The 19,126-nt window shown below is 40.5% G+C and overlaps 2 protein-coding genes across 3 annotated transcripts in view; both read left to right on the plus strand.

Moving 5' to 3' along the window:
* Window positions 1–19,126, plus strand: part of TXNDC12 (thioredoxin domain containing 12) — a 104,101-nt gene that overhangs the window by 281 nt on the left and 84,694 nt on the right. For both annotated transcript variants that reach the window (XM_060140081.1, XM_060140084.1), the window contains exons 2-5: window positions 9,919–9,979; window positions 16,274–16,326; window positions 17,126–17,199; window positions 18,822–18,891. In XM_060140081.1, coding sequence (XP_059996064.1) covers window positions 9,919–9,979; window positions 16,274–16,326; window positions 17,126–17,199; window positions 18,822–18,891 — 258 coding nt within the window. The remainder of the gene's footprint in view (window positions 1–9,918; window positions 9,980–16,273; window positions 16,327–17,125; window positions 17,200–18,821; window positions 18,892–19,126) is intronic.
* Window positions 11,639–13,334, plus strand: KTI12 (KTI12 chromatin associated homolog). Its single transcript, XM_060142593.1, has one exon. It carries the CDS (start codon window positions 11,695–11,697, stop codon window positions 12,757–12,759), a length of 1,065 nt encoding a protein of 354 aa, XP_059998576.1. The 5' UTR covers window positions 11,639–11,694; the 3' UTR covers window positions 12,760–13,334.

Consider the following 19,126-nt stretch of genomic DNA (forward strand, 5'->3'; position numbering starts at 1 on the left):
CCTTTCGCATTTTATCTCTGTGGCCACGCTAGATTTCTTTTTATCCTCTCGAACTGCTCCTGGAATTTGGGGTGAGGAGTAGCGGGTCTGGGGAATGTTGAGATGGGGAAGTTTTACTTGAGGCCTCCCTGAATTCTTGGGTTGGGGTAAGGAATTTCCCTTATGTTAGGAAAAGCATGTTTAAGAGACCAGCATAGTGTCTAGCACTTGGTAGGCCCTCAGGCACCGTTACCTTCCCTCCTGGGAGAAATAGGACCTTTGGGGATCTGTATATTTAGACCCTTGCCCTGGGTCTAAGAGTCCCCTCCTCACCTCTTCTTTTAAGACCTAAGTTACTGCTTCCTTACCTTGGAGCGAACAGCACCTATATCCTAGGGAGGGGTGACTGGCACAAAAGGAAGGGCCAGATGAAGGGTCAAAGGTGTGATGTTAGAAACCGCAACGAAGAGTAGCCCCCCCGCTCGCCGCAACTAGAGAAAGCCCGCACACAGCAACGAAGACCCAGTGCAGCCTCTCTCTCTCTCTCTCTCTCTCTCTCTATATATATATACACATATAAAAGGCTCAGTTCATTTTGGGGAAAATGTCTGCCCAACACCCTGGTTGGAATAACCATAGTTATTTGGTGGCAAGCTCAGCTTGCAGCTCAATCATACAAGAGCTTTTTCCCTCAAAACAACCAGGGAACTTTGGCGAACAGTAGAAGGTCACCAACAGTTGTTCTTGGTTCCTTGGTGTGGTTCAGTAGGTGTGTCTGAAGAAACTGAGTTTTTCTGAAGAGTGAGGGGGCAGTGGTTATGAATGGAGAATAAGAGGTGTGACCCCCTACTCCATCCATCCCATTACCTACATCTTTATTGGAACTCAGGGTTTTATGCTTTTTCTAAGTGGTTGTGTGGTAGCATGCATTCCCCTCCCTTTCCTTTTTTTTTTTTTTTTGTAGTGACATTGCTGTATGGAATGTCTCTGCTGCAATCCTGCTGTTGTTAATTGTGTTTTATCCTCCCTATTTGCACATTTATTGGTGGGTGATGAGATTGGGTGGACGTTCAGTGTGCCTGAATGCAGTCAGTCCTTCATTCAGTAAATAATTTTTGATCACCAGCCGTATTACAGGCATGGTCCTAGGCACTAGGGATATATCAATGGATAGGACAGACAAGGTTCCGCTCTCACAAAACTTATATTCAATTCAGAGAGACAGAGAGTAGATACATGAACAAATTAATAGGCAAGATAATTTCAGCTAGGGATGAGTTCTAGGAAGAAAATGGAACTGATGGAGTAGAAAGGCTGGGGAAGGATGAGGGAGCTGGCATTACTTGAGCTAGGAAGGTCAGGGGAGACTTCTCTGAGAAGGTGACATGTGGGTTTCCATCTCAACGATGAAACTGCACAGTGAATTCTGTTGAGCCAGAATATTTAAGTACTGACAGTCCCATTTTAAAGCAGATTATTGTATATTTAGTGTAAAATTGTACTGAAGGAGACAGAAGAGTATAGTGTTAGGAGTGTGGGTTTAGATTTGAGTTTTAATTTATTCTGCCACTAACCAGCTGAGAGGCCAAGGGCAGGTTGCTAAACTTCTCAAAGCTCAGTTCCTCATCTGCAAAAGGGGCAGAATAATAACTACCTCAGACACGCAACAAATAATTTACCCTGTTCCAGTATACTGTGTTAGGTGTAGGCAATACCTTGGAGTCATGTATTCAGTATTCCTTGTTAGACATTAAGCTCTGTGTGGTTGTTCCAGTTACCATTGCTGCATTATAAACCACCCCCAAATTCAGTGGTGTAAATAAATCATTTTATTATGCTCACGATTCTGTGGGCTAGGAATTCAAACAAGGCACAGTGGGGAAGGTATATGTCTTGGATCCAAGTCTGGGGCCTCAGCTGAGCTGGTTACTTCTACGTGTGGTCTGTCTTCATGGGCTAGTGTGGGCCTCCTCACCATATGACAGCTAGATTCCACGAGTGAGTGCCCTAAGAGAACAAGGTGAAAATGCATGGGATTTTTATCATCTAGCTGTACAAGTCAAATAGCATCACTTCCACTGTACTCTGTGGGCATGTTCAAGGGCAAGGGAAATTAAGCACACCCCCTCCATCCCCCATGGGAGGAATGTTGAGGTCCCATTGTAAAAAGAGCATGTGGGGGCTTCCCTGGTGGCGCAGTGGTTGAGAGTCCACCTGCCGATGCAGGGGACACGGGTTCGTGCCCCGGTCTGGGAAGATCCCGCATGCCGCGGAGCGGCTGCGCCCGTGAGCCATGGCCACTGAGCCTGCGCATCCGGAGCCTGTGCTCCGCAACGGGAGAGGCCCCAACAGTGAGAGGCCCGCATACCGCAAAAAAAAAAAAAAAAAAAAAAAAAAGAGCATGTGGAATGGGAGATATTGTTGCAGCCATCTTTGGAAAGTACAGACTGCCCCAGTAAGGTAGGACCATTTCTGTCTTATTATTCGTGCCCAGGAATATTTGTTGAAAGAAAAAATGAATGGTACACATGATCGTTGAGATTCCTGTCTTTTTCAGCTCACAGTCTGAAGACTGTCAGGACAAGTAAGCAGGCAATTACATGATACTGTGATATGTACTGTAAGCAGGGAAATAGCAGGTAACTTAGGAGCATATAGAAGGGCAACCTTGGTGGGGGGGGGGCTATGTTGTGAGGATTAAACAAAAAAACAAAAAGTATTTAATATGTATCACAAACTTAGAAAAGTGTTTATTTAATATTTATTATTATATCCTCCCAAAGAAGAATATTGAATTGTTCCTGAAAGGAGTTAATAATATTTCAAACTGTTTTTGTTTGTTTGTTTTTATTTTTTTGTATCTTGTGAGTGTGGTTTCTTGGAAAATAGATTACAGTTCACCACCCACCTCCCAAAAAAGTGCTACCTGGAGCAGTGATGAGTAAGATTTCTTCCCAGATGTTTAAGTAGTTTTGACTCTTTCCAGAAGATGGCCTGGTGGTTTGCAGAGAGGAGAGACGGAATGACCCTAGTGTTTTCATTAAGAAGAGGAAGTACAGTGGTGTGGTGTGAGCACTGGATAGAAATCAGGAGGCCTGAGTTTTAATCCTGGTCAGACTCTATAGCCAGCTCTCCTCTTCCCTGGGGATCATTTATTACATGAGAGACCTGGAACTAGAAATGATTCCTAAGAGTCCTTCCAGCTCTAACATCCTAGAGTTCTAAAATAATTTTGTTGTTTCCCGTGTGCTAAAAATTTGGAATATGTATCACCTGTGGGGAGGAGTGTAATGATTAACATTTACTGTATATTTGCTGTATTCCAGGAACCGTTCTGTGCATTTTTCTTGTATTGACTGGTTTAATCCTCATAATAACCCTCTAAGATAGATAATATATTTTTTTCCTTGTGAAGTTGACATTTTATTAAATAAATATTTTCATTCATTAAGATATTATATTTTCAATATTTTATTACAGTAGTTTTTAAACACATAGCAAAGTTGAAAGTTTCGCAGTGGACCCCCTTATGTCTACCTCCCAGGTCTACCATTGATGTCTGACTATCCTTGTCCTATCATGTCTCTCTCCACGTAGTCATCTATCCATGTGTAAATCCATTTTTTTCTTACAGCATAGATAATATTTTTTCATCATTATCCCCATTTCACAGATGAAGAACCTAAAATGGGACACAGGAGTCACATAGCTAGTAAGTGGACCAGCTGAGATACGAATTCCAGAGCTTCTGTTCTCAACAATATACCACTCCTGCTCAGAATGCAGAAACTCCTTTGAAAACTTTAAAGAAGGAATGAGAAAGTTTTCAGTGGGGGCGGTTCATGTGCTCTCCTGCCTGAAACAGAAATGGATGGCTTTGTCAAGTCTCAAATGCAAATTTGGCACTGACACATATGGAATGTTTACCTTCCATACTGTGACCTATTCACAGTCGCAACAGCCCTATGGGACAAATATTTCTGTTAGTCATATTTTGCATACGGGAAAACAGCAAGTGGCTAAACTAGGTCTGTTTGATGCAGACAGACTTCATTTAGCCACTGTGTTATTCCACCTCTTAGGTACAGTGTTCCCTGTTTCAGAGACTTGGCTGCCAGTTCTGACACTTAACCTTTTGTTTTGTCAGCTGGGAGAGGGTGGATAATACTTTTCTGATGTCCTTAGCTTACACTCGTGAAAACAATTTGAGCATGAAGGGCTTGGGAATTCTGATGTAAATGCTGTGTTTGGAAATTGTCACTTTCCTTTTTTTCTGCCTTTTAAATTAATGTTTTAGGGCAGGAGCTGCTAATATGGGAGCTTTCAGCTCACTCTGCAGATAACTGGAGTAAATAAAGTGTCTGTGCAGGTGATACTTTAGGAAATTGGACTGTCTTCAGATGTTCCACGTTGGCATGGGTGTGAGTGTGGGTGTTATTGGGGAGTAGCTAGCAACACAGTAAGCACTGTACCTTTTCAAGTTGCTTTTGAAGGGAAACATAAGGACCCAGGTTTTCCAGACCTGAAGTCTGTGTTTTCATTCTGCTTTGGTGAAGCCACATTCCTTTATTCATTTATTCATTTTTATCTTTGCTAGAGAGTCAGTGAAGTATCGTGAGCAAACTACAGACTCTGGAACACCACCATGTAGGTTCTAATCCCAGCTCTGGCACTTACTAGCACTGTAGCCTTGGGCAAGCTATTTAACTTCACCTTCCATATCTGTAAAATGAAGACAATTAAGTTTCTACCTCATAAGTTTACTGTGAGGATTAAATAATACATGTAAAAGCATGAACAACAATGGCTGGCATATAATAAATGGCATATAAGTGTTAGTCATTAATGCTATTATATTATCGTAATTATAACATAGAGTAAGCACTCAAAAAATGATGGTGCTGATTATTACTCATGAAAAATTCCAATGTACTTTTTAATATGAATTTTCAAAGAAATTTTATACACGTAGTGAACTGTTTCAAATTATACCTCTAGACTTACTCGTAGGGATAATGCAGTAGGGCAGCCAGGGGCACTGGAAAAGCATTTTAATTAGGAATCAGACTAAATTCTGGTTGTGGCTTCCTTTGTGGTCTTGGGTAGCCTCTTCCGTTTTCCAGGCCTTTGTAATATGAGAGGATTAGAGTGATCTCTAAGTTTGTGCTGTCCGATAAAGTAGCACTAGGAATATGTCATTCTTAATTTTTAAATTAATTAAAATAAAATAAAATAAAAAATTCAGCACCTCTGTTGCATTAGCCATGTTTCAAGTACTCAACAGCTAATAGCTACCATATTGAACAGTGCAGCTATAGAAATTTCCATCACTGGAGAAAGTTCAATTGAACAGTCCTGCCCTAGGCTCTCTTAGCAATAACCTCCTATGGCTGTAAGCTTTGTCAGCTAGCTTCTGAGTAGTCCATGTTTATGGAGAAATTTTATTTTGCCTGATAGTAATCTAGCTTCCCTGACTTTCTTTTGGCTGACATTTGCCTGGGATATATTTTTCAATCATTTTACTTTTGACTTTTACAAGTCCTTTTGTCTTAGGTGTTCTTGTAAACATAGAGGTAGTTTCTTTTTGTTTTGTTTCTTTTTAACCAAAATCTGACAAATTCTGTCTTTTAACTTTAACTGGCAAGTTTAGTTCACTTATGTTTGTGGTGATTATTGACAGAGCTGGTCTTATTTCTCTCATCCAATTTCCGTTGCTACTGTTTTTTCTATCCTTATTTGCTCTTTTTTGCCCTTTCATTGGGGGTTGAGTATTTGCTGGTTCTTATCTTGCTTTATCTCCTTTATGAGTTTGGAAGTTGGCACTCTAGTTCTGTTCTTTTAGTGGTTACTTTTGAAATTTTACTCACATATTTAACAAAATCTAACATTAATATCTTAACCCCCCAATGGTTAGTGGGCCTTAGAATATTTTAACTTCAGTCTCTTCCTCTTTCCTTATAAGCTGTTGTTGTCCAATATTTTAATTCTCTCTCCTTTTTTAACTCTATAAATTAAGCATTAAATTTTTATACAGATAATATTTAGATTTATCTACATGTTTACCAGTTAATTTGCTCACTGTTCCTTGTATTTAGGCTTTCTTCTGGAATCACTTCTTTCCTGAAACATGCCTTTTATCACTTAGTTTCTCTGGTTTTCTCCCAGAAGACTATTTCGTATTTACTTTTGTCTCTTCAAACCTCCAATACTTCCTCCACAATCCTTGCTTTCAGCCAGTCACCACGCTTCCTATTTAACAGAAGGTAGAAGGACTCGGAAGAGACCTTTCAAAAATTGTCACCACGAGATTTACCTACCTTCTAGCACCAGTATCCATATATCCTTCCTTTCCTGTCTTTACTGGATGAGCTATCAGGGCTCCTAGCAAAGGCTAATCCCTCTACTTGAGTACTAAATCCCATCTCCTTTCATCTACTCAAGATATTTTCTACTCTCCCTTTTAGTCCTGTATCATCAGTTTTCCTACCTTTATTATATCATTTCTATCAGCTTTCAACATCCTATACTTTCCTCCATATTGAATAAAAACCTTTCATGGACTCACAGCTGCCTCTAGCAATTGCCCCTGTACAGCAAAATTCTTTAAGAGAGTTGTGTGTACTTGTTCTCTAATTCTTCCCCTGGGCTGTCTTGATCTTGCTCTAATCATCTTTTCATCCTCGCTCCTCCATTGAAACTGGTCTTGTCAAGGTCAGCATTATTCTCCACTTGTTAAATCCAGTGGTCATTTCTGATTTAATAGGAGCATTGGTGTCAGTGGATCATCCTTCCTTCTTGAAACATCTTGGAAACACTTGGCTTCTGGGATTGCATGTGCTGCTGGTTTTTTGCTGATCTCACTGGTAGTTCTTTCCCACATCTTTGGCTGGTTCTTCTTTATCTCCCTTAACCTGGGAGTGCTCCAGGGCTCCTGGACTCCCTCTTCATCTACACTCACTCCCATGGTGATCTTATTCAGTCTTAAGCTTTAAATAACATCCGTATGCTGATAACTGTCCCTTGAATTCCGGGCTCAGATATTCAGTTGCTTATTCAGCATCTCTACTTAGATGTCTAGTAAGCATCTCAAAATGAACATTTCCAAATCCAAGCTCTTTAATGTTCCTTTCTAAAACTCACTCCACCTACTCTCTTTCCCATCTCTATTAATGACAACTCCATTCTTCTAGTTGCCCAGGCCAAAAACCTTAGAGTCATTCTTAACTTCTCTCACCCCATATCCAGAACAAAATCCTTTTACCTTTACCTTCAAAATATGTCCAGAATCTGATAGGATCTACTCCCTCTGCCACCACAGTTGGTCCAAACCACTGTCATTGCATGATTGGATTATTGCAATAACCACTTTCCCAGTCTCTTTTGTTTTTGCCTTTCTCTCCTGTATTAGTTTGCTAGGGCTGCAATAACAAAGCACCACAAACTGAGTGGCTTAAACAACAGAAACTTATTGTCTCACAGTTCTGGAGAATAGAAGTTCAAAATCAAGGTATTGGCAGTATCGGTTCTTTCTAAAGGCTGAGGGAAGGGTCTGTGCCAGGCCTGTCTCCTTATAGATGGCTGGGTTCTCTCCCTGTGTGAATATCTGTGTCCACATTTCCCTTTTTTATATGGACACTGTACTGGATTAGGTCTCACCCTGATGACCTCATTTTAACTTGATTACCTCTATAAAGATCCTGTTTCCAAATAAGGTCACAATCTGAGGTACTGGGGATTAAGACTCCAACATATCATTTTTGGAGGGACACAGTTCAACCCATAGCACTTCCTTTAGTCTGTTTTCATCACAGAAGCTAGAGCAATCTTGTTAAAACAGAAATCACATCATGTTACCATTGATACTTTGCTCAAAACCCACTAAGAGCTTATTAGTAAAAGCAAGAATCTTTATAGTGGCCTATCAGGCCCTGCATTGTCTACTCCCTCCCTTGCCTCTTTGTCCTTACCTCCTTCTGCTTTGAAGGACAGCATTGTTTAGTGCTTAAAAGTAAGGAGTCTGGACCCTGAGTGCATAGGTTCAGTTTCCAGCTCTGATGCTCATTAGCTGTGTGAACTTGGGAAAGTTACTTAAACTTTGTGCCTTGGTTTTCTCATGTGTAAAATGGTATTAATAAGAGTACCTACCTCTAGGGTTGTTATGAAGATCAATATTGGTATAGTACTTAGAATAGTGCCTGGTATATTAATAGCAAATACTTGTAGCAATTCTCCAGTGCCAGACACTGTTCTAAATTCTTTTTGTTGTTGTTGTTGTTATATTCATTCATTTCTTTTAGTTTTTAGATTCCACATATAAGTGAAAACATACAGTATTTGTCTTTCTGTGTCTGACTTATTTCACTTAGCATAATACCCTCCAGATCCATCCATGTTGGTGCAAATGGCAAAATTTAATTCTTTTTTATGGCTGAGTAATATTGCATTATATATATGTAAAGTATATATTATATGTATATATAATTTTTTTTTCTTTTTGGCCACACTGCGTGCCTTGTGGGATCTTAGTTCTCTGACCAGGGATTGAACCTGGGCCACCATAGTGAAGGTGCTGAGTCCTAATGACTGGGAATTCCCCTGTATATACCACATCTTCTTCATCCATTCATCTGTTGATGGACATTTAGGTTGCTTTCCTATCTTGGCTGTTGGTAAATAATGCTGCTATGAACATTGGGATGCATGTATCTTTTTGAATTAGTTTTCGATTTTTTCCAGATATATACTCAGGAGTGGAATTACTGGATCACATAGTAGTTCTATTTTTCATTTTTAAAGGAACCTCCATACTGTTTTCCACAGTGACTGTGCCAATTTACATTCCCACCAACAGTGTTCAAGGGCTCTCTTTTTTCCATATCTTCTCCAACATCTATTATTTGTTGTCTTTTTCAAGATAGCCATTCTGAAAGCTGTGAGGTGATATCTCATTGTGGTTTTGATTTACATTTCCCTAATGACTAGTGATGTTGAGTATTTTTTCATGTGCCTATTGGCCATTCCTATGTCTTCTTTGAAAAAATGTCTATTCAAATCCTCTGCCTATTTTTTAATTGGGTTGTTGGTTTTTTTAATATTGAGCTGTATGAGATGTTTATATATTTTTGGATATTAACCCCTTATAGGTCATATTATTTGCAATTTTTTTTTCCATTTTGGTAGGTTGTCTTTTTGTTTTGTCAGTGGTTCCCTTTGCTGTGCAAAAGCATTTAAGTTTAATAAGGTCCCATTTGTTCCTTTTTGCTTTCATTTCTTTTGCCTTAGGAGACTGATACAAAAAAATATTGCTACGATTTATGTCAAAGAGTGTTCTACCTATGTTCCCTTCTAGGAGTTTTATGGTTTCAGGTCTTACATTTAGGTCTTTTTTAAATTAATTAATTAATTAATTTTACTTTTGGCTGTGTTGGGTCTTTGCTGCTGCTTGTGGGCTTTCTCTAGTTGCAGTGAGCGGGGGCTACTCTTTGTTGCAGTGTGAGGGCTTCTCATTGCGGTGGCTTCTCTTGTTGCAGAGCACGGGCTCTAGGCATGTGGGCTTCAGTAGTTGTGGCGCATGGGCTTAATTGCTCCATGGCATATGGAATCTTCCCGGACCAGGGCTCGAACCTGTGTCCCCTGCCTTGGCAGGCAGATTCTTGACTACTGCACCACCAGGGAAGTCCACCATTATTTAATTTAATCTCCTTAAAAACTGAATTAGGCGATATTATCTCCATTTTACAGGTATGAAAACTGAGGCTTGAGGTATAGGACTGTCCATGGTCCCATACACCTAGAAAGCAGTGGATTTGGGACTTGAACACCATGCTTTTGACAAAGGAAAGCCTTTTTTTATGAGTATCTTGTGAACATGCCACATTTCTTTCTTGGGTCTTTGCCCTTTGTTCATGTGTGAATGTTTATGAGGCTCTTTTCTTCCAGGTTTTGGAGATCACATTCATTGGAGGACACTAGAAGATGGGAAGAAAGAAGCAGCTGCCAGGTACAAGATATGGTTTTAGGTTACTTATGGTGGTAAAACATTTTCCAGCCATCAACTTAGCATTAATTTCAGGTGAAGGATTATGCCAAGGCAGAGCAATGGAGGGGCTGCCTGATAACAACAAAAATAATACTACTACCTAACATTTATTAAGTGCTTACTATGCACCAGACATTGAATTATGTGAATTAACTCGTTTAATTCTCACAACAACTCTTTTGAGGTGGGTACTGTTGTTATCTTCATTTTACAGATGAGAAAACTAAGGCATAGATCAGTTAAATAACTTGCCCAAGATCACACAGCTAGTTAAGTGGTGGAGCCAAGATCTGGACCCAGACACTCTGGCTTCAGAGCCTACACTCAACCAGTAAGCCATGCTGCCTAATAGTCTCAAGTTGAATAGTCTTAAGTTCCAAGTAGGTTTAGTCTATTCACAGAAGACTTATACAAAGGAGGAGGAAAAGGCAGAACAGGGGAGGAAAGGCTAAACATTGATCTGAGTGCTTTATATTCATTAATTTATTTAATCCTCACAACCTATGAGGTTGGTTCAGCCTGTGAAATAAGAACCATTGTTATTATTTTACAGGAGAGGAAATTTAGATACACAATGGTTACATAACTTGACAACAGTTTACACAGCTAGTAAGTAAGTAGCAGAGCCAAGACTTGAACATTCTCTACTATACTGTACTGGAGAGATATAAAGATACAATGTATGTGCACTTCCTTTATACACACACATCTTTGCACAGAAATACTCACACTTCTGCACCTACCAAACTGTAGTGCTTGCTTTTGCTAGAACAGATCCTACAGCTTCATGGCTCTGAGCCTCATACCTTCTGCAGGAGTAGGGTTGCCAGATTTAGCAAATAAAAATAAAGTATGCCCAGTTAAATTTGAATTTCAGGTAAACAATAAGTAATTTTAAATATGCCCCAAGTAATATTTGAGACATACTTATTTTAAAAACATTTTTTGTTGATTGTCTGAAATTCAAATTTAACTAGGCATCCTATATTTTATCTGGCATCCTTACCCAGGAGAAAAATTCCTATTAGTTTTTCACGTTCTAAATCAAATGACTATTCCTAGGTAAAGTCTTCGGCAATTTTTGTGGGCATTTTGTTTTTCTCTTCTGTACTTTTACAACCCAACCTACCTCTATCCGTTAGAGTGTATGTTATTCTGCCTGTAGGTGCCTGACTTTTCCCATTCAGACCCTTGCTTTGTCGGGGTACTGTTTTATCTTCATCTCTGAATTCCCAACCATGAAGATATTGAATGATTGAAATGGTTATTGAATAAACAGTTACTGAATGTTATTGGCTGTAAGGAATGAAGGGGAACTAGTATTTGTGAATTGTCTTCCATTTGCTAAATATAGTGCTGATTGTTTTGCAATATTTAATGTTCTTTAAGGCTCCATTATAAATTGATGAACATAGTCTTTGGCCGCCAGGAGATCACATTCTCCTGAGACGTATAACATTTGACAGGAATAGCCGATGCCGTTCTAAGCTCCATCTCCTTTCGGAGAGAGCAGGATCTGGCTCTCGTTGGTCTAGAACTCCTGTTCCCATAGCAACAGAGGTCCTGTAAGAGTCAAGGGAGGCAGGAAGTGTGGCTTGCATTTCCGGTTTGCGTCGGAGCAGCCCGCAACCCGGAAGTTGACGCTGCGCGGTTGCACATGGCCGCGCCCTGGGAGGATGCCGCTGGTGGTGTTTTGCGGGCTGCCGTACAGCGGCAAGAGCCGGCGCGCGGAGGAGCTCCGCGTGGCACTAGCGGCCGAGGGCCGCGCGGTGTACGTGGTGGACGACGCGGAGGTGCTGGGCGCGGAGGACGCGACAGTGTACGGCGATTCGGTCCGTGAGAAGGCCTTGCGTGGGGCCCTGCGAGCGGCCGTGGAGCGGCGCCTGAGTCGCCACGAAGTGGTCATCCTCGACTCGCTTAATTACATCAAGGGCTTCCGCTACGAGCTGTACTGCCTGGCGCGGGCGGCGCGCACTCCGCTGTGCCTGGTCTACTGCGTAAGGCCAGGCGGTCTGAGCGGGGGACCGCGGGTGGCGGGCGCGGATGAGAGTCCGAGCCGCAACGTCAGTGTGAGTTGGAGGCCGCGAGCTGAGGAGGGAGGGAGACCTCTAGCGGCGGGCACCGGTGTCCTCGGGGGACTGCAGGCAGTGGACTCTGTAGTAAATGGGAGAGCCCAGGCAGAAGTACCTAAGGAACTGGAGCGGGAGGAAACCAGGACGCCAGATTTTCCAGCTCTTGTGACTTCGGAATTCGAGAAATCTGCAGAGCATGTGTCCGGTGCCTTTTACCCTCCCGAACTTCTGGAGGCCCTAGCGCTGCGCTTCGAAGCTCCCGACTCTCGGAACCGCTGGGACAGGCCCCTGTTCACCTTGGTGGGCTTAGAGGAGCCGTTGCCTCTGTCAGAGATCAGAGCTGCCTTGTTTGAGAACCGGGCTCCTCCACCCCATCAGTCTACACAGTCACAGCCACTTGCCTCCGGCACCTTTCTGCACCAATTGGACCAGGTCACCAGCCAGGTGTTGGCAGGACTGATGGAAGCTCAGAAGAGCGCAGTCCCTGGAGACTTGATTAAGCTTTCTGGCACCACAGAGCACCTGCGGTTTACCCGGCCTTTGACCATGGCAGAACTGAGTCGCCTCCGTCGCCAGTTTATTTCCTACACCAAAATGCATCCCAACAATGAGAACCTGCCTCAACTGGCCAACATGTTTCTGCAGTATCTGAGCCAGAGCCTGCACTAACCAGAGCTGGTGGGGGAAAGTCATGGCTCCTTGTCTAACTACTGCACTCTCTGTTTCTGTGGGAAGAATAATCTGAAGGTCTGCAGAATATATTGATGCGTGGAAATAGAGCTATTGTGACCGATTCACTCGTACGTTTCTGAATGCCTCTGTGCCAGGCCTTGAGTTTACAGCATAACTTGAGACTAGAAAGAATGGAGAACTAGCTTGGAGGAGCTTGGCAAGTTTCTCTAGAGGACAGAGCTCTGGTGGACAGGGTTTACTTAGATTGGGTTCTACTTGGGATATCACATACCATTGATTTCCCCCATCTGAATTGTGGGAAAGCAGACTGGATGGATGAATTGTTTTAAAATAATTGTGAACAGAACTGAAGATGACACAGTTTTGCATCTGTACTGGCCCTTTTTTCATACCACAGTTTTTTGAGTACTGTGCCTACTTTTTGCTAGTCTCTGTCCTGGGGCCTGGGATCACAGATAGATCCACTGGTTTCTGTCCTTGGGAAGCTTTGGTTCTAATGGTGAAAGACAAAACCACTAGATTGTTTCATTTAATAAAATCTTTTAGATGAAGGCAGTGTGCTGGCATCTCTTTTGCTTTATGTTCTTCATGTAATTTACTTAATGTAACATTTTAGATACACAGGTATCCCTGTTATGCCTTTGATCAAAAATACTTTCATAGTGCTGGGTGAGAGTCTCGATGCTTTGGTCTTAACCTAGGGTGACTGTTACGACAACTCCCATAACTGGGTGCTTCATTCTGTTTTTCAAGACAAATAGCACTTTAAGCTTGTCTTTCATTTTTTTCATTGATTTCAGTAAACAAATGGTAGGTACCTACCTTACCAGTGCTTGTGTTTTTCAAAGATGTATTAGATAGTCTTTGCCCTTGAGAAGTTAGTAGTTTAGACAAGTAAACAGGTGATTAGAGGATAAAAAGGACTGGCGGTTAGAATGCTTTGCGATCCCAGAGGAGGAATTGGACTAACTAGCTGTTGAGAGGTGGTGGTTTTGGGAAGGCTTCACAGAGGTGTTTACATTTGGACTGTCACTCTAGAGCAAGGGTCAGGAAAGGGTCAAACAGTAAATATTTTAGGCTGTGAGGGCCATAGGGTCTCTGTTGCAGCTTATCAACTGTTGCCATGGTAGCACAAAAGCAGCCATAGACAATAAGTATACAAATAAGTGTGAATGTGTTTTAATAAAACCAGTTACACTGAAATATGAATTATATTTAATTTTAATATATCACAAGGTACTATACTTCAGATTTATTTTTCAAACATTTAAAAATGTTAAAAAAAAACCATGTTTGTATATGTTTGTATATAATTACCGTACAGAAGCAGGCAGTGGGCTGGATTAGGCCTGCAGACTAGTTTGCTTACCTCTGCTCTAGAAGGATGAATAGGAGTTTGCTTGAAAGAAAAGAGAAAGCAAGACATTCTAAACTGTTCTGTAAGTACACCGTGCTGTTAAAAGGATGGGCTGCTTTGGTTGGTGATTATTTCTTGCTTATCAGGTTATCTGGACTACCTTTTGTTTCTGATATATGAGACTGGATTCCTGCATGAAATGGAGGTTTGGACTAGGCAGCATCTAAGGCCTCTTCCATTTTCATTCTCAAATTCCAAGTTAGTTGATTATCAGTTGATTGGGTTTAAACCCATGGATTCTGGATTGCTGTTCTAAATTGAAGTAGACATAGTGGTCAGAAAGAATATTGATTCTGGAGTCAGACTTACAAGTTAACTACTAAAGTGGCAGAACCTAGAATTTATGTGGTCAAATGTTTAATTTCTTGGAAGTCTCAGTTTTCTCATTTCTATTATGAGACCATTACCTTAGGATTGTTGTGAGGATTTTTTTATATATATAAATTTATTTATTTATTTTTGGCTGCGTAGGGTCTTTGTTGCTATGTGCGGGCTTTCTCTAGTTGCGGTGAGCGGAGGCTACTCTTTGTTGCTGTGCACGGGCTTCTCATTGCAGTGGCTTCTCTTATCGTGGAGCACAGGCTCTAGGTGCACGGGCTTCGGTAGTTGTGGCACGCAGGCTCAGTAGTTGTGGCTTGCGGGCTCTAGAGTGCAGGCTCAGTAGTTGTGACACACAGGCTTAGTTACTCCACAGCATGTGGAATCTTCCCGGACCAGGGCTCGAACCCATGTCCCTGCATTGGCAGGCAGATTCTTAACCACTGTGCCATCAGGGAAGCCCTGTTGTGAGAATTTAAATGAGATAATGTGTGTAAAGGACATACAACAATGTCATATAATAAATATTTAGCACATTTGGCTATTATTATTATGGCTATGTAGATCACACTTTTTACCTAACCTTGTCCTGCTCATTTAGTTTATAAGCTTTTACAAGTATTAGAGGCACCATTCTGTCCCAGATTTGTAGTAGGCCTATGATGAGATAGCTGACTAATTCGTTTGACACTTACTAAATTAATTTATATATATTTAGAATAGTACCTGGTACACAGTAAATGCTGTATAAGTTTTTGCTACCAGTAATATTATTCTCTATATTAGGTGTAGGAAGTATAGAGGCAGCTAAGAGTTCCTTCCTTAAGAAGCTCTAAGTAAATAAAAAGATACAGTTCAATGTGGTAAATAAAAGATACAGTTCAATGTGTTAAATGCTGTGATAGTATTGTACAGCATGTGGTGATGTGGTGATGTGGGGGTTGGATGATGGAGAAAGCCAACGTCTGATTACATAGGACCCTTCTACAAGTCGGCATTTGAGCCTTGAGAGCGTAAGAGCTTCAGCTGGCCAAGACTGATTCAGGTGGAATATGTTGCTTATTATTTTATGAAAGAAAAAGCTTTTTCCTCCCTGATTATAAAAATTACATTTAATTGGGAATTCCCTCGTGGTCCAGTGGTTAGGACTTGGTGCTTTCCCTGTCGCTGCTCAGGTTCAATCTCTGGTTGGAAAACTAAGATCTCACAAGCCACATGGTATGGCAAAACAAACAAACAAACAAACAAACACTTAATTGTAGAAAAATTGGGAAATACAGGAAAAGTATAGTAAAACCCACAATCCCATTATCCAGAGATAACCTCTATTATGTTTTGGAACATTTCCTTTTAGACTCTTTTCTACATATTTGTATAATTAAAACTAAACTATAGATAATAATTTTATATTCTAGCCTTTAACAGTGTACTAGTGAAAAATTTTATTAACGTTTCAGTGGTTATATAACCATAACATTTAGAAATGCTGTAATTTGTTGTTTTCTTCTACAGTCTTTTTTCCCTAGCTTTAAAGCCCAAATTTGCAGAATTTACTGGAATGTCAGAACTTAGCAATAATTTTGTTGTAATAGTCCACTATTATTGAATAGATTGTCTTAAAATTTTTCTTATTGAAATTATACTACATGAACATCCTTGTACATTAATCTTTGTCTTCATTGGTTGGTCATTTTATTAGAATATATTTCAAGAAGTGGAATTACTAGATTATAATTTCTTCATTTTGTTTTTAAGTGGATTACCCCTGATGGTGATTATCCATAAGTCCTGGTGTGGAGCTTGCAAAGGTAGGTGCAAATGATCAGACCTCAGATGTGTTCTCAAATATTAATGTTTAAAATATATTAACACTGACTTTGGCTCAGCACTGCTTATTGCTTGAAGGAATACCGAAGAAATTTATGGTATAGATTGCCTGCCCTCAAGAAATTTGCAGTTGTATTTGCAAGGGGTTGGAGGGTGAGGCAATTAAGATATGGTTATGTAGAATATGGGATCAGGTGCTACAATAGTTGTATGGACAGTTGTATGTAACAGAGAGAGACATGAGGAGTGGTCTTACTGGAGGAGGTGGGAACCAAATTAGAGCCCAGGTTTTCTTACTTTGTAGCCTGTGTTCTTTCTGGTATACCAGCCTGCCACTTCCCAGTCAGATTCCTCCTTTTGTTTGGTATGCTACACTTAATAAAATCATGTAGGAAAAAGAGTATAAAATTAGTGTAAATTGCTAGTTTAATAATATATATACATAAGTGGTAGAGTATTGTTACTCTATTGTCTTTATTACATCTATTCTTAAATAGATGTTATTGAAATACGTAAAAAAGCCAATAGTAATAATTTTTTTGTCAGTATGCCATTATCTATATTTTATAAATTAGATGAAAGCTTAAGAGAAATAAAGTCAGCCACTTAAGTTACATAACTATGCAAGTAAATGGCAGAAGCAGGACCAGAATTCAAGTGTCCTAATTTCTGGGTCTTAAGATTAGCAAAAGGGTCAGTTATATGAATCATCTCAGCAAATTAGGGTTTGGGTATGACAATGATGTTTTCTTCTGTTCCAAAATCTTTTCTTCCCCCTAGCTTTAAAGCCCAAATTTGCAGAATCTACAGAAATTTCAGAACTTTCCCATAATTTTGTTATGGTAAATCTTGAGGTAAGACTTCCAGAGTTTCTCCTTTGTGCTATGATTTTAAGTCTTTACTGTTTTAGAGTTAGCCTCATTGATGGTATAAAATCTTACTCAGCAGAGCTGTCTTCTTGTCTGTATGTGTTTTTCTCTTGAACTCTAATACTAAGTCTTGCATCAGATATGGTAGAATGCTATCAAGCCCCCATTTGTGGGAGGAAGTAAGAGAAGAAAGATTGGATAAGATGACTAAATTTTAAGGTCCCTTCACTTTTAGCTTATGATTATGACATGTTTTTACATCTTTGTATAACTGAACTAAAGATGTGGTCACATGTGTAGGCCACAATTCCCTGCAAAATATGATTCAGTTGAAACCCTACTCTGTGCTGGGCTTATATGTAGAGCTTCTTCTTATTTCATTAGATATCCTTTATGTATTTCACATTGACCAGAGGTGTTGGAATCCCAAGTCAGAATATCAGATCTTAGAGTTAGAAGGGATTTTTAGGCCATTGATGCTATCCCTGTTTTACAGATTGAGCATCTTAGGCCTGAAGGAGTTAGGTTAGTCAAGGTCATAGAGCCTAATAGGTGATAAGAATAGGTACTGTGACCTAGCTGTGCTGCCTTTTAGGCTGTACTCTTCCAATGTGGGATGCTCGGATGCTCTGTGATGATACTCCTAGCCCTGTTTCTATAAAATGATGTTTATTTAAACATAGGACTGGAAATCTTCTGAACACATTACCAGTTAATGTTGAGGTAGCTAAGGGATTGCTTATAAAGCTAGTGGATAGCCTGAACGCTGACACACCTCACTGAAGGCAAAGTTATATTAACTATTTGATATAACTTCTGAAATGGGAATCACACCATAAACGACAAAATTACTGTTGATTTCTATGCATCTAAACGCCTCACCACTTTCTGTGATGAGTTAGAATCACCACTCACAGGAAACAGAAATGTGTTTGGTGAGCATTCTCCAACTTGAGAGATTTCTTAAAAAGAAAGCTAACTGTGTGGTCATGTCTCCTGGGAGAAGTGTAACTTCACAATTGTACTAAAATGTCAGTCTCATCAATTCATGCATTCAAGAAAAACTGTGCAAGTCAGTGATGTAGGTACTGAGAATCAGCAGTGAACAAAACAGACAAAATTCTTTGCTGTCATTAAGTTACATATGAGGAATTGAATATGGGGAGGCAGACAAATAAGTAAAGTATGTCACATAGTGGTAAATGCTATGGCTAAAAATGAAGAATGGTGGGGATAGTTTGCAATTTTAATTAGGTAGTTAGAAAACAAGGTGACATTTGAGCAAAGATTTGAAGCAGAAAAGGGAGTGAGTCATGTGGATGAAGGGGGAAGTGTGTCCAGGAGGAGTGTAAGAGCAAATACAAAAGCCTGAGTGGGGAGCATGCCCGGCTTGTTTAATGACAGCAATAGCAGGCAACTTAGTGTGGTTGGAAAAGACTGGACACGGGGTAGGGCGTGATGTTAGAGAAGTGCCCAGGTGGCAGGTGAAGTAGGGCCTCTTAGGCCACTGCAAGGACTTAAGGTTTTACCCTGAGTGGGAGGGGAAGCCACTGAAAGGCTTTGAGGAGAGAGGGAACATGATCTGACTTAAGGTTTATACTTAACAGGATGAAGAAGAACCCAAAGATGAAGATTTCAGCCCTGATGGGGGTTATATTCCACGAATCCTATTCCTGGGTAAGGTGAAAGGTCTTAATCTGGGGATCTGTGATGCAGAAGGAGAGAGAAATGAATCAAGGCACTGACTCCACCTAGTGAAATTTTATTGGGATGGCTAAAAACAAAAACAAAAACCAGTTTCAAGAGAGAATGGGGAGTTCTGAATGCCAGAACCTCGGATCTGAAGGAAAACTTTTCCCATTAACTACGTGCTTTTGTAAAAAACAAAACAAAACCCCAAAACTAACTGCTT

The sequence above is a fragment of the Lagenorhynchus albirostris genome, chromosome 2 (assembly GCF_949774975.1).
Source record: "Lagenorhynchus albirostris chromosome 2, mLagAlb1.1, whole genome shotgun sequence".
Taxonomy (NCBI): domain Eukaryota; kingdom Metazoa; phylum Chordata; class Mammalia; order Artiodactyla; family Delphinidae; genus Lagenorhynchus; species Lagenorhynchus albirostris.